General features: G+C 48.0%; 1 protein-coding gene across 1 annotated transcript in view; it reads right to left on the reverse strand.

The window, feature by feature from the left end:
• Positions 1-5,173, reverse strand: part of rgl1 (ral guanine nucleotide dissociation stimulator-like 1) — a 35,756-nt gene extending 30,583 nt beyond the window's left edge. The window contains exon 1 of the mRNA XM_024421468.2: positions 4,561-5,173. Coding sequence (XP_024277236.1) covers positions 4,561-4,716 — 156 coding nt within the window. The 5' untranslated portion in view covers positions 4,717-5,173. The remainder of the gene's footprint in view (positions 1-4,560) is intronic.
• Between the last annotated feature and the right edge of the window lie 9,470 nt (positions 5,174-14,643).

The raw sequence follows: 14,643 nt of genomic DNA on the forward strand, positions 1-14,643 counted from the left end.
AACATGAGAAAAAAAAACACATAATAGAACAATTGGTTAGTCGCCGTAAATTATGTGACTGGAGTAGTCAGCCTTTTTCTGTACTTTTGGGTCAACACAGAAACACAGTTCTATTTAGGACAATCAAGTGTCAGTTTCCTTCCCCAGACTGTAGCAATGGGAGGTTTGTTGAATGGCAGTGCTTTTACAGACAACCTCAGTCCTCCTCTGTGTCATAATAAATCACTCCATAACAAACCCAACTACATTGTCGTGTCATAATGGCACATGACTGTCAAGAAATGAAAGGTTAGCTAGAAAGGAAACATTTGAACGTCACATAAAAAGAAAAGAAAAGAAAAGAAGTCAAAACGGGAAGGAGGACTGCTTGGTCAGCTTTTCTATTTTTCCTTGGAAACCACATCATCACTCATCATTGTGGATTTACTCTCGTGGTCTGCTATTGCTTCTGCTATTTCAATGGCCCACTATCGAATGGCCCTGCTTGGTTTATTACCAGTCATTGGGTTTTGTTGAATATTGTCTGCATTCTAGTTTATTGAGCTGTGTGCTTTATCACCAAACTGCTCTGCTACACTCTCTGTGGCTGTGAGTGGAAAAACAGATCACAGTATCATCTTCCAGGAGCCAGGAGCCAGGAGCTAGGATCTAGGAGGCAGCTCTATCTGTCTTTATGAGGCTCTAAGTCCCCAGTAACATTGAATAGGGACACCTCAGCATTCTCTCTTTCTGACCTGCACTTTGAACCTGGCGGCCATCATCCACAGACCACAGGACCACATAACAGCGCCATTAAAACACATTAGTTCAATCACTGCTTTCCTTTATGGCTGGCCTGGTTTCGTAACCGATCATTAAGAAGAGGAGAAGAAAGGAGGAGGGAGAGGGAGGGAAACAAATGGATTACAACAATGCTTCACAAGCAAAGGGAGCAGAACTGTCAAAGTCTCAAAGTTCTACTGGACATAAATGCATAACAGGCATAACTGTTATGTAACTGTAGTCTGTAAAATTGGAGCAATTTTTCTCTTGTAACCACTAACAGGAGGAAAAAAATGTAATACTAAATGCACCTGTGACATTCAAATAGATAGGGAGGAGAGAGTCTAATATAGGGAAACATAGTGTGAATAGATAGGGAGGAGAGAGTCTAATATAGGGAAACATAGTGTGAATAGATAGGGAGGAGAGAGTCTAATATAGGGAAACATAGTGTGAATAGATAGGGAGGAGAGAGTCTAATATAGGGAAACATAGTGTGAATAGATAGGGAGGAGAGAGTCTAATATAGGGAAACATAGTGTGAATAGATAGGGAGGAGAGAGTCTAATATAGGGAAACATAGTGTGAATAGATAGGGAGGAGAGTCTAATATAGGGAAACATAGTGTGAATAGATAGGGAGGAGAGAGTCTAATATAGGGAAACATAGTGTGAATAGATAGGGAGGAGAGAGTCTAATATAGGGAAACATAGTGTGAATAGATAGGGAGGAGAGAGTCTAATATAGGGAAACATAGTGTGAATAGATAGGGAGGAGAGAGTCTAATATAGGGAAACATAGTGTGAATAGATAGGGAGGAGAGAGTCTAATATAGGGAAACATAGTGTGAATAGATAGGGAGGAGAGAGTCTAATATAGGGAAACATAGTGTGAATAGATAGGGAGGAGAGAGTCTAATATAGGGAAACATAGTGTGAATAGATAGGGAGGAGAGAGTCTAATATAGGGAAACATAGTGTGAATAGATAGGGAGGAGAGAGTCTAATATAGGGAAACATAGTGTGAATAGATAGGGAGGAGAGAGTCTAATATAGGGAAACATAGTGTGAATAGATAGGGAGGAGAGAGTCTAATATAGGGAAACATAGTGTGAATAGATAGGGAGGAAAGAGTCTAATATAGGGAAACATAGTGTGAATAGATAGGGAGGAGAGAGTCTAATATAGGGAAACATAGTGTGAATAGATAGGGATGAAAGAGTCTAATATAGGTATACATAGTGTGAATAGATAGGGAGGAGAGATTCTAATATAGGGAAACATAGTGTGAATAGATAGGGAGGAAAGAGTCTAATATAGGGAAACATAGTGTGAATAGATAGGGAGGAGAGAGTCTAATATAGGTATACATAGTGTGAATAGATAGGGAGGAGAGATTCTAATATAGGGAAACATAGTGTGAATAGATAGGGAGGAAAGAGTCTAATATAGGGAAACATAGTGTGAATAGATAGGGAGGAGAGAGTCTAATATAGGGAAACATAGTGTGAATAGATAGGGAGGAGAGATTCTAATATAGGTATACATAGTGTGAATAGATAGGGAGGAAAGAGTCTAATATAGGGAAACATAGTGTGAATAATAGGGAGGAGAGAGTCTAATATAGGTATACATAGTGTGAATAGATAGGGAGGAGAGAGTCTAATATAGGGAAACATAGTGTGAATAGATAGGGAGGAGAGATTCTAATATAGGTATACATAGTGTGAATAGATAGGGAGGAGAGAGTCTAATATAGGGAAACATAGTGTGAATAGATAGGGAGGAGAGATTCTAATATAGGTATACATAGTGTGAATAGATAGGGAGGAGAGAGTCTAATATAGGTATACATAGTGTGAATAGATAGGGAGGAAAGTGTCTAATATAGGGAAACATAGTGTGAATAGATAGGGATGAAAGAGTCTAATATAGGTATACATAGTGTGAATAGATAGGGAGGAGAGAGTCTAATATAGGTATACATAGTGTGAATAGATAGGGATGAAAGAGTCTAATATAGGTATACATAGTGTGAATAGATAGGGAGGAAAGTGTCTAATATAGGGAAACATAGTGTGCTATCAAGTACAGTGAGGTTGGTCATTCTCTGACAAACAATCAAACAAACACGATTCAGACTGCATTTAACACACACAGACTCGTTGTTTGGTGTGTCAATGCCAAAACGAGCTTAGACCTATTAGCCTACACACTGTGATTGTGTACATGTGCGTATGTACACAAAATCTGTGTGTGTGTATTATTATTTAGTGTGAAATCACAAATCTGTGTGTTTGGAATATGTATGTTTGGAATATGTATGTTTGGAATCTGTGTGAGCAGTGGTCAGTGGGAGAGGCCTGCCGTCCGGCCTGGCCTTTCTGTCCGGGAAACAATGGGCGGAAACTGTCCAGCGAGTCGGGAAGAGACGTCAACCAGGATGTCAGATAAGAGGACCAGGGGAGGACCATCATAAACATTCACAATGTCACACTTTATATCCACTGAGCACACACAGACCTCCATTCAGATTATATCCATATTCACCATATCAACACTATGTACTTTAGTACTGAGCCACAGACCTACTAATAGTTGCCGTATCTACATTTCATTGGTTAAACATACACAGACCACCCAAACACCTCTATTCTTAGATACCACATCAACAATGTTTAGGTGAATGCCAGATTCAAAAGATTCAGTGCTCAAATAGGTACACAAAACATCTCTCTCATGCAAACACTCAAAGTGACATGGTTAATAAACTGTTATTACCTCTCTATAAACACACACTGATAGCACATCATATGTAAACACAACCATGGCTCATGTTCCAGCTACATTGCTGATAGACTCTGATGTAACCACTTCTTGGTAGTTGGAACTTAAACTGTGTGGAAGGCAGCAGTGATGCAGGTTCCCTGAATGGATGGATGACCAGCAGGTCAGTAGCGGTCAGGAGTGGTCAGAAAGAGCGACCGTGTGTTACCAGTGGTCAGCACTACCTACATGCTTCTGTGCAGCAGAACTGCTGACAGGGGCTAGAGACGAGGCTTCGCTTCCCGCTCAACAACAACCCCCTCCTTCTCCTCCCCTCTTTCCCTCCTCTGTTTCCTCAGAATCACCACAACCACACAGATTGATCTTTGAGGAATAAACAGAGCTCAGCAGAAGTACAGGTCACACTTCTCTGTGAAGGTAGAGCTGTCCCCCTGTCTGTCTGCCATCTGCCTTCACTACTGTACACAATCACATTGGACTGTTCCTTCTAGTACACTAAAGACTTTGGACATTGAATGGTCTGCCATCGTCTACTTTTCTGTCAATTTCCTGAATCCCTTTGTACAGTGTCTCTCTCACACCTCAGCCCAACAATGAAACTACCAAAACATATCTGCAGACCTGAACACAGCATCACTGAGAGATTGAACACAGAGACAACTCAGACTGAGAGACAGAGCAGGAAAGTGTATAGACCCACTTCAGATGAGAAGACCAGTCCATTGTACTGGAAGTACACAGCAGAAAGTGTGAAACAATGTTTCCCTAACATTAAAGACTATCCACCATAGACAGAGACACACCGAGAAGGGTACATGAAAGACAGCTACACACACACACGCACGCACACACACACACACACACACACACGCACACACACGCACACACGTGCACACGCACGCACACACACACACACACACACACACACACACACACACACACACACACACACACACACACACACACACACACACACACACACACACACACACACACTCCGGTAGTGACTGACCCAGTGTCGGGGGCTGCTCTCTGGTGATCGAGCCTGGTACCTCTGCAGGGCCACCCCTCCCTCCCCATCCAGCAGAGAGGCCTCCATGTCGGAGCAGTGTCCGTGGGGACCGGGGGGCCAGGGCAGCAGGATGGCCAGGGGGTAGTGGGATATCATGGTGCCCCAGCGGCTCAGCGGCAGGGTTGGCTGGGCTGGCAGGACATATTCTACTCTGGAAGGCAGCGCGAGGGTGCTGTTGGGGCTTCCTCTGGATCTCTGGGTCTCTGGTTCCTCAGTGTCTGGATCAGGGTGGTAGAATGTTGTTGTGGATCCACTGGCTCAGAGGGGCTGTTGTCACTGGTCTTCTGTACCCCAAGCGCTCAGGTTTTATTCTCTGTTATATTCTCTGCCTGTGTGGTTCAGTAGGCTGGTCAGTCCTCCTGCTCCCAGGCTAGGTTGCTGTGTCTCTGGTCTTGCAATTCCCTCTTTGCTATGTTGTGAGTGAGGTGTGAGTGAGGCTTCCTCTCCAACAGACACAGTTTCCTCTTTCTCTTCTCCTTTAAACTCACTCCTTCTCTCTCTTTTCCCCTCTCGTGTGTGTGGAGCTTGGTTGTAGCCTACCAGCTCTGACCAAATGAGTGATTAAATTCTATTGTCTATCTCTCCTTCTCTCCCTCACTCACTCTGTCTCAGCCAAGAGTGGGAGGAGCTTAGGATAAGCCCCTTAACTATCCAGTGACTAAAAAAGTGGATGAAAGACGGGAAAAGAGAGAAGGGAGGTTGATGTTATGGAAGGAGGATGTCAGGATTTCCAATATATTCTAATGGATGTTTTCCATGATGTTAACTTGGATGGCCTAATTTATGTGGTACCTGAGCCAAAATTAATACACCACTCAAACCACTAAGCTCCATAGCCACAGCCATTATGAGAAAAGTAACACAGATCATGTTAAAGTATGATAGAGGTCTGGGTTGTCCCAGAGATCTGAGAGTAACAATACAACCCTAACTGCTATGTGCTTCAGCAGTTACTAATTCTACTGGTTTGTTAACCAACACCCAACAAAAAGTGGCAGATGATGCCCTTTGAAACTGGAAGCAAGGTTCAAATGGTCATAAATGGATAACATTGGAGAATAGGATTTAATAGGGACTGAGAGAGAAAGAGAGAAGAGTGTGTGTCTGTGCGTGTGTGCATGTGCGTGTGTGTGTGTGTGTGTGTGTGTGTGTGTGTGTGTGTGTGTGTGTGTGTGTGTGTGAGAGAGAGAGCATGTGCAGTAGGAAAGAGAGTCAGTCATGTGTAAAACGCAGCCATTGCTGAGGAGGATTATCTGGGACCAGGCACCGCACACACACACACACACACACACACACACACACACACACACACACACACACACGTAGGCCTACACTCAGACCGCGATGCCTGGTTGCAACAGTGAATAGGCCACAGGGTGAGGAAAGTTGCTTCCGATTGTTGCCAAAGCTTTGGATTCAAGCCTAACATCCTGTCCTCAGGTGAATCAGCAGCCACTGTAGAAACATCAATACATCCGGAGCAGCCCTCTAAATACTCCTGTACACACACCAGTCATCACTAATTCACTCACTGACCTAGTTAGTAACGGTTTCCTAACTCAAACACATACACACTTACATGCAATCTGGTGAAATCTGACATATCCATTCACTCTGTGCTACCATGTAGTGGAGGTAAGGCCTAGCTAGCTAGTTTAACCTCATCCCCTAAAACATCAACTTCACTGAAGCACAGTAACAGTAACCTCTGGATAATAGACCTTAGAGAGACGTTTTATTTCTCTATTTGGTTAGGTCAGGGTGTGATGTGGGGTGGGCATTCTATGTTTTGTTTTCTATGTTTCTTTATTTCTATGTTTTGGCCGGGTATGGTTCTCAATCAGGGACAGCTGTCTATCGTTGTCTCTGATTGGGAATCATACTTAGGTAGCCCTTTTTCCCTCCTTTCAGTGTGGGTAGTTGACTTTTGTTAGTGGCACTATAGCCCTGTAAGTGTCACGGTTGTGTCTTCGTTTGTTGTTTTGTTGGCGACATTTTAAATAAAAGGAAAATGTATGCCAGGAGGAGCAGGGATCCTGGGCCCGGGAGAAGAGAGAATGAAGGACATCTTGGACATAGGAGGAGGTTATGGCAGGGGACAGAACCATCCAGGGCCACGATAACCATCCAGCCAGGACGGGTTGTGCAGGCTCTATGCTCGAGACCTCCAGTGCGCCTCCACGGCCCAGTGTATCCAGTGCCTCCGCCAAGAACCAAGCCTCCTGTATGTCTCCCCAGCCTGGTGAGTCCTGTGCCTGCGCCCAGAACCAGGCCTCCTGTGTGTCTCTTCAGTCAGAAGCCTCCAGTGATGATCCATGGCATGAAGCCTCCAGTGATGATCCATGGCACGAAGCCTCCAGTGATGACCCATGGCACGAAGCCTCCAGCGACGGTCCCCAGTCCGGAGTCCCCAGCGCCGGTCCCCAGTCCGGGGCCCGCGGCGAGGGTCCCCAGTCCGGGGTCGGCAGCGAGGGTCCCCACACCAGAGGCGCCACCAAAGAGGGGTGAGCCAGAGGTGGAGCGGGGTCTACGTCCTGCACCAGAGCCGCCACTGGGGATAGATGCCCACCCAGACCCTCCCCTATAGGTTCAGGTTTTGCGGCCGAAGTCCGCACCTTTGGAGGGGTACTACTGTCACGCCCTGACCTTAGAGACGTTTTATTTTTCTATTTGGTTAGGTCAGGATGTGATGTGAGGTGGGCATTCTATGTTTTGTTTTCTATGTTTCTTTATTTCTATGTTTTGGCCGGGTATGGTTCTCAATCAGGGACAGCTGTCTATCGTTGTCTCTGATTGGGAATCATACTTAGGTAGCCCTTTTTCCCTCCTTTCAGTGTGGGTAGTTGACTTTTGTTAGTGGCACTATAGCCCTGTAAGCTTCACGGTTGTTTCTTCGTTTGTTGTTTTGTGGCGGACATTTTAAATAAAAGGAAAATGTATGCTCAACACGCTGCTCTTCTTTCGACGGCCGTGACAGTTATTGCCAATTGATTTCGGAGTACTGGTGGTAACATGACAGGGGTTGTACATTCTACCGAACACACGTTGACACACCCAATGAGAGTGAATCAACCCAAGTGTGGCCAGAGTTCAATGTGTTTTTGTATGAATGAGATGACAGAGGAAGGAATAGTGAGTGTACAGAATGCAGTGTCAGCCTGGTCGCTCCTAAAGTCAGATTTCTTCTGGACTTTCTAGTGAACTGGCACCCCCCCTCTCTTCCTCTCCCCTCCTCCCTCCCTCGTTTCCTTTTTCTGTTGTTCATTCCACTCTTTCCCCCCAGAAAAAGCAGAACACTCCAATACTTACTCTCTTTCCCGCTATCTCCTTCTCTCTTTCCTGTCAATTCTCTCTCTCTCTCTCTCTGTGTAGCCTACACAATTTTACACAGCTGAGGGAAAGCGAGTCCCACAAGTCTCAGAACACAGCTCACACGCAGTACACACAGATATTGCTGACACAACTCACAGCAGTGTATCTTATGAGTATACAACCCAAATTAAATACCAGAGAAGTAAAATAAACACTTTTTTGTATCATATTACCATTTCACATGTATCTTATGCGACAGAGAGCAAAAACATCTCAAATTTCATCGTCTGATGTCATTATTCAGAGTCTTTGCCATGCCAAAATCATATTACTTATTCAGCTTTGTATAAGCAGAGACAAATACAGTATTTAGGGTGTCCTTCCCAACAGTAACTCTTTACACAACACACTCCAGTGCCCTTGAGTGGGCACCGTGATTGTTACCATGGTGCGTGGTACGGCCAGGGCCGTGCAGAAAACAAAACACTTCTTGACATGACTACACAGTGACTGTCTGAAGAGCTGTGGATGACAAAGACTGAAGGAAGTGTTGCACATTACCAGACAGACACAGAGGGGACAGTGCGACACAGAGCCTACACTATCTCTGGATCAGTGACGGAAGAAGAGGAGAGGAAAGGATGGAGGCAGACAGAAAGACAGTAAGAGAAGAAGCACTGTGTTTCTTAGAAACCAATAGTATTTCCTTTTCTCCATTTAATTTCCCTTATCTTTTACTCTACCCACTGCTTTCCTGACATTTTGTTTTGTAAATAACAGATCTGCACCACAGAGTTCCCAAGTAAGGCCAGGTACACTTATCCTCCACCAAGCTCAGCAAAACACCACTCTGCTATTTTTACAAGAGAAACTGTTAAGAAGAAGAGACTTGCTTGGGCCGAGATACACAAGCAATGGACATTAGACTGGTGGAAATCTGTCCTTCAGTCTGATGAGTCCAAATTTCAGATTTTTTGTTCCAACTGCCATGTAGGTGAACGGATGATCTCCGCATGTGTGGTTCCCACCATGAAGCATGGAGGAGGAGGTGTGATGGCGAGGGGTGCTTTGCTGGTGACACTGTCGGTGATTTATTTAGAATTCAAGGCATACAGCATGGCTACCACAGCTTTCTGCAGCAACATGCCATCCCATCTGGTTTGGGCTTAGTGGGACTATCATTTGTTTTTCAACAGGACAATGACCCAACACACCTCCAGGCTGTGTAAGGGCTATTTGACCAAGAAGGAGAGTGATGAAGTGCTGCATCAGATGACCTGTCCTCCACAATCACCCGCCCTCAACCCAATTGAGATAGTTTGGGATGAGTTGGACCGCAGAGTGAAGGAAAAGCACCCAACAAATGCTCAGCATATGTGGGAACTCCTTCAAGACGGTTGGAAAAACATTCCAGGTGAAGCTGGTTGAGAGAATGCCAAGAGTGTGCAAAGCTGTCATCAAGGCAAAGGGTGGCTACTTTGAAGATTTCTCAAATATAAACTATATTTTGTTTTGCTTAACACTTTTTGGTTACTACATGTGTAACGGTTTTCTAGTGGTGATGAAGGAGAGTCGGACCAAACTGCAGCGTGTCGATTGCGATCCATATTTATTAAACAAAACGTAAACACGACTAAACACTAAACACTACAAAACAATAAACGTAATGAAAACCGAAAACAGCCTATCTAGTGCAAACTAACAGAGAGTACAAGTAAGACACTAAGGACAATCACCCACGACAAACTCAAAGAATATGGCTGCCTAAATATGGTTCCCAATCAGAGACAACGATAAGCACCTGCCTCTGATTGAGAACCACTCCAGACAGCCATAGACCTTGCTAGACAACCCACTAAGCTACAATCCCAATACCACCACCAAAACCCCAAGACAAACACACCACAATTACAAAACCCCATGCCACACCCTGGCCTGACCAAATACATAAAGATAAACACAAAATACTTTGACCAGGGCGTGACAGACCCCCTAAGGTGCGGACTCCCGAACGCACCTCAAAACAATAGGGAGGGTCCGGGTGGGCGTCTGTCCATGGTGGCGGCTCCGGCGCGGGACGTGGACCCCACTCCTTTAATGTCTTAGTCCCCTCTCCCTTCGTCCCTGGATAGTCCACCCTCGCCGCCGACCATGGCCTAGTAGTCCCCACCCAGAACCCCACTGGACTGAGGAGCAGATCGGGACTGAAGGACAGCTCGGGACCGAGGCAGCTCGGGACTGAGGGGAAGCTCGGGAGTGAGAAAGCTCAGGAGTGAGAGAAAGCTCAGGAGTGAGAGAAAGCTCAGGAGTGAGAGAAAGCTCAGGAGTGAGAGGAAGCTCAGGAGTGAGAGGAAGCTCAGGAGTGAGAGGAAGCTCAGGAGTGAGAGGAAGCTCAGGAGTGAGAGGAAGCTCAGGAGTGAGAGGAAGCTCAGGAGTGAGAGGAAGCTCAGGAGTGAGAGGAAGCTCAGGAGTGAGAGGAAGCTCAGGAGTGAGAGGAAGCTCAGGCAGGTAGATAGATCTACCAGCTCCTGGCTGGCTGGTGGTTTCAGCAGATCCTGGCTGACTGGCAGATCCTGGCTGACTGGCAGATCCTGGCTGACTGGCAGATCTGGAAGAGTCTGGTTGACTGGCAGATCTGGAAGAGTCTGGTTGACTGGCAGATCTGGAAGAGTCTGGTTGACTGGCAGATCTGGAAGAGTCTGGTTGACTGGCAGATCTGGAAGAGTCTGGTTGACTGGCAGATCTGGCGGCGCTGGGCAGACTGGCGGCGCTGGGCAGACTGGCGGCGCTGGGCAGACTGGCGATGCTGGGCAGACTGGCGGCGCTGGGCAGACTGGCGGCGCTGGGCAGACTGACGACGCTGGGCAGACTGACGACGCTGGGCAGACTGACGACGCTGGGCAGGGCACGCTGGGCAGACTGGCGATGCTGGGCAGACTGGCGATGCTGGGCAGACTGACGGCGCTGGGCAGACTGGCGACGCTGGGCAGACTGGCGACGCTGGGCAGACTGGCGATGCTGGGCAGAGACGGCGCTGGGCAGACTGGCGCGCTGGGCAGACTGGGGGCACTGGCGGCGCTGGGCAGACTGGCGGCACTAGCTGCTCCATATAGGCTGACAGCTCTGGCGGCTTCTTACAGACTGACCGCTCTGGCGGCTCCGTGCTGACTGGCAGCTCCTTGCAGACTGGCAGCTCCTTACAGACTGGCAGCTCCGTGCAGACTGACAGCTCCGTGCAGACTGACAGCTCCTTGCAGACTGGCAGCTCCATGCAGACTGGCAGCTCCATGCAGACTGGCAGCTCCATGCAGACTGGCTGCTCCATGCAGACTGGCTGCTCCATGCAGACTGACAGCTCTGGCTGCTTCATGCAGACTGACATCTCTGGCTGCTCCATGTAGACTGGCTGCTTCATGCAGACTGGCAGCTCGGGCTGCTTCATGTAGACTGACAGCTCTGGCTGCTCCATGCGGACTGACAGCTCTGGCTGCTCCATGTAGACTGACTGCTTCATGCAGACTGGCAGCTCGGGCTGCTTCATGTAGACTGACAGCTCTGGCTGCTCCATGCAGACTGACAGCTCTGACTGTTCCATGCAGACTGACAGCTCTGGCTGCTTCATGCAGACTGGCAGCTCTGGCTGCTCCATGTAGACTGGCTGCTTCATGCAGACTGGCAGCTCGGGCTGCTTCATGTAGACTGACAGCTCTGGCTGCTCCTTGCAGACTGGCAGCTCCATGCAGACTGGCAGCTCTGGCTGCTCCATGCAGACTGACAGCTCTGGCTGCTTCATGCAGACTGGCAGCTCTGGCTGCTCCATGCAGACTGGCTGCTTCATGCAGACTGGCAGCTCTGGCTGCTCCATGCAGACTGACAGCTCTGGCTGCTCCATGCAGACTGACAGCTCTGGCTGCTCCTTGCAGACTGGCAGCTCTGGCTGCTCCATGCAGACTGACAGCTCTGGCTGCTCCATGCAGACTGACATCTCTGGCTGCTCCATGCAGACTGACATCTCTGGCTGCTCCATGCAGACTGACATCTCTGGCTGCTCCATGCAGACTGACATCTCTGGCTGCTCTATGCGGACTGACAGCTCTGGCTGCTCTATGCGGACTAACAGCTCTGGCTGCTCCATGCAGGCTGGCAGCTCTGGCTTCTCCATGCAGGCTGGCAGCTCTGGCTGCGCTGAACAGGCGGGAGACTCCGGCAGCGTAGGAGAGGAGAAAGGCTCTGGCTGCGCTAAACAGGCGGGAGGCTCCGGCAGCGCTGTAGAGGAGGAAGGCTCTGGCTGCGCTGAACAGGCGGGAGGATCCGGCAGCGCTGTAGAGGAGAAAGGCTCTGGCTGCGCTAAACAGGCGGGAGACTCCAGCAGCGCAGGAGAGGAGAAAAGCGCTGGCTGCGCTGAACAGGCAAGGCACACTGAAGGCCTGGTGCATGGTGCTGGAACTGGTGGTACTGGATCGAGGACACGCACAGGAAGCCTGGAGCGGGGAGCTGCTACCGGAGGACTGGAGTGTGGAGGTAGCACAGGATGGGCTAGACCGTGAAGGCGTACTGGAGATCTTGAGAGCAGTGTTGGCACAGGATGTGCAAGGCTAGGGATGTACACAGGAGGCCTGGTGCGTGAGGCTGGCACCAACTTCACCAGCCGACTAACACGCACCTCAGGACGAGTATGGAGCGCTAACCCAGGTGCCATCAAATCCCCAACACGTTCCGTCGGGCGAATTCCATGCAAAAAGCACCAACACAGCAACTCCCTCATTTCTCTCTCCTCCAATTTCCCCATTAACTCCTTCACAGTCTCTGGTTCTGGTCTCCTCCTTGGCTCCTCACGATAAACAGGGAGAGTTGGCTCAGGTCTGACTCCTGACTCTGCCACACTCTCCCTGAGCCCCCCAAGAACTTTTTGGGGCTGATTCTCAGGCTTCCATCCGCTACGCCGTGCTGCCTCCTCATATCTGCGCCTCTCAGCTTTCGCCGCCTCCAGTTCTTCCTTGGGGCGGCGATATTCTCCAGGCTGAGCCCAGGGTCCTTTACCGTCCAGTTCTTCCTCCCATGTCCATTTCTCCAGGTGGTGCAGCCTCTCCCACTGCAGCTGCTGCTGCTCCTGCTGCTGCTGCCTCTGTTGCCTCTCCTGTGGTTCCTGCCTGTTAACACGCTGCTTGGTCCGTTGGTGGTGGGTGATTCTGTAACGGTTTTCTAGTGGTGATGAAGGAGAGTCGGACCAAACTGCAGCGTGTCGATTGCGATCCATATTTATTAAACAAAACGTAAACACGACTAAACACTAAACACTACAAAACAATAAACGTAATGAAAACCGAAAACAGCCTATCTAGTGCAAACTAACAGAGAGTACAAGTAAGACACTAAGGACAATCACCCACGACAAACTCAAAGAATATGGCTGCCTAAATATGGTTCCCAATCAGAGACAACGATAAGCACCTGCCTCTGATTGAGAACCACTCCAGACAGCCATAGACCTTGCTAGACAACCCACTAAGCTACAATCCCAATACCACCACCAAAACCCCAAGACAAACACACCACAATTACAAAAACCCCATGCCACACCCTGGCCTGACCAAATACATAAAGATAAACACAAAATACTTTGACCAGGGCGTGACAACATGATGTGTTATTTCATAGTTTTGATGTCTTCACTAATGTGTCTTCACTATTATTCTACAATGTAGAAGATAGTACAAATAAAGAAAAACTCTTGAATAAGTAGGTGTGTCCAAATGTTTGGTACTGTATGTCACAAGCACTTTTTTTAAAGACTTCATCATTCCTGGTGTACAAGATAAAAAACATGGGCACCACACAACAGAACACTTAAACTGGAACGATACTCTCAGTAGCGGTTGCAGAAAAAGGCCTGTGTGCACACCATACCCCCAAATATTCTAATGAGCCCCCTCTTCTAGCTGGGTTTGGGGGTGGCCAGCTTATGCTGGGCTTAGTGTGGTCTAGCCCCTGTTGGGCTAGTGTCGGCTAGCCTGTGTTTTGCTGATGTGTGATTGATGTGGGCTATCCTGTGTTGGGCTTGGCGTGGGCTGGCCTGTGTTGGGCTGGTGTGGGCTTGGTGTGGGCTAGCCTGTGTTAGGCTTGGCGTGGGCTGGCCTGTGTTGGGCTGGTGTGGGCTAGCCTGTGTTGGGCTGGTGTGGGCTTGTTGTGGGCTAGCCTGTGTTGAGATTGGTGTGGACTGTGTTGGGCTGTTGTAGGCTGGTCTGTTTTGGGCTTATGTGGGCTAGTCTGTGTCCACCTTGCCCACCAAATACCCACATGGGGCCAATGGGGTCATGTTTGCTCTGTAGAGATGTCTCTACTTTCCTTCCAGTGAAGCTGTTACTCATCACGAATCAACTGAATCAAGAGCCCAGTCTCTCCTCTCCTCTGGCATAACTGACTCATATCACCCCGTTACACAAGAATATCACATCTTACGAAATAATAATCAGCTATATGACTCTCAGCAGCTCAATACATCTTAAAGAAAAATATTTTTTTCCTTTGGCGAATAACAATGACCATTTACATAGAACACATTTGTCTCTCAACAGACACACTGCAATAGATATGCCCTGCTGTTCCCACACATTTAGTTGTGCATATATTTTGGTAAAGTGGTGAACATGATGTTCCCGTGTACAACACTTGTTTACCTGGAATATTTTCACTGTGTCTGTGTGTACTGCC

Source organism: Oncorhynchus tshawytscha, linkage group LG05 (assembly GCF_018296145.1).
Source record: "Oncorhynchus tshawytscha isolate Ot180627B linkage group LG05, Otsh_v2.0, whole genome shotgun sequence".
Classification (NCBI taxonomy): Eukaryota; Metazoa; Chordata; class Actinopteri; order Salmoniformes; family Salmonidae; genus Oncorhynchus; species Oncorhynchus tshawytscha.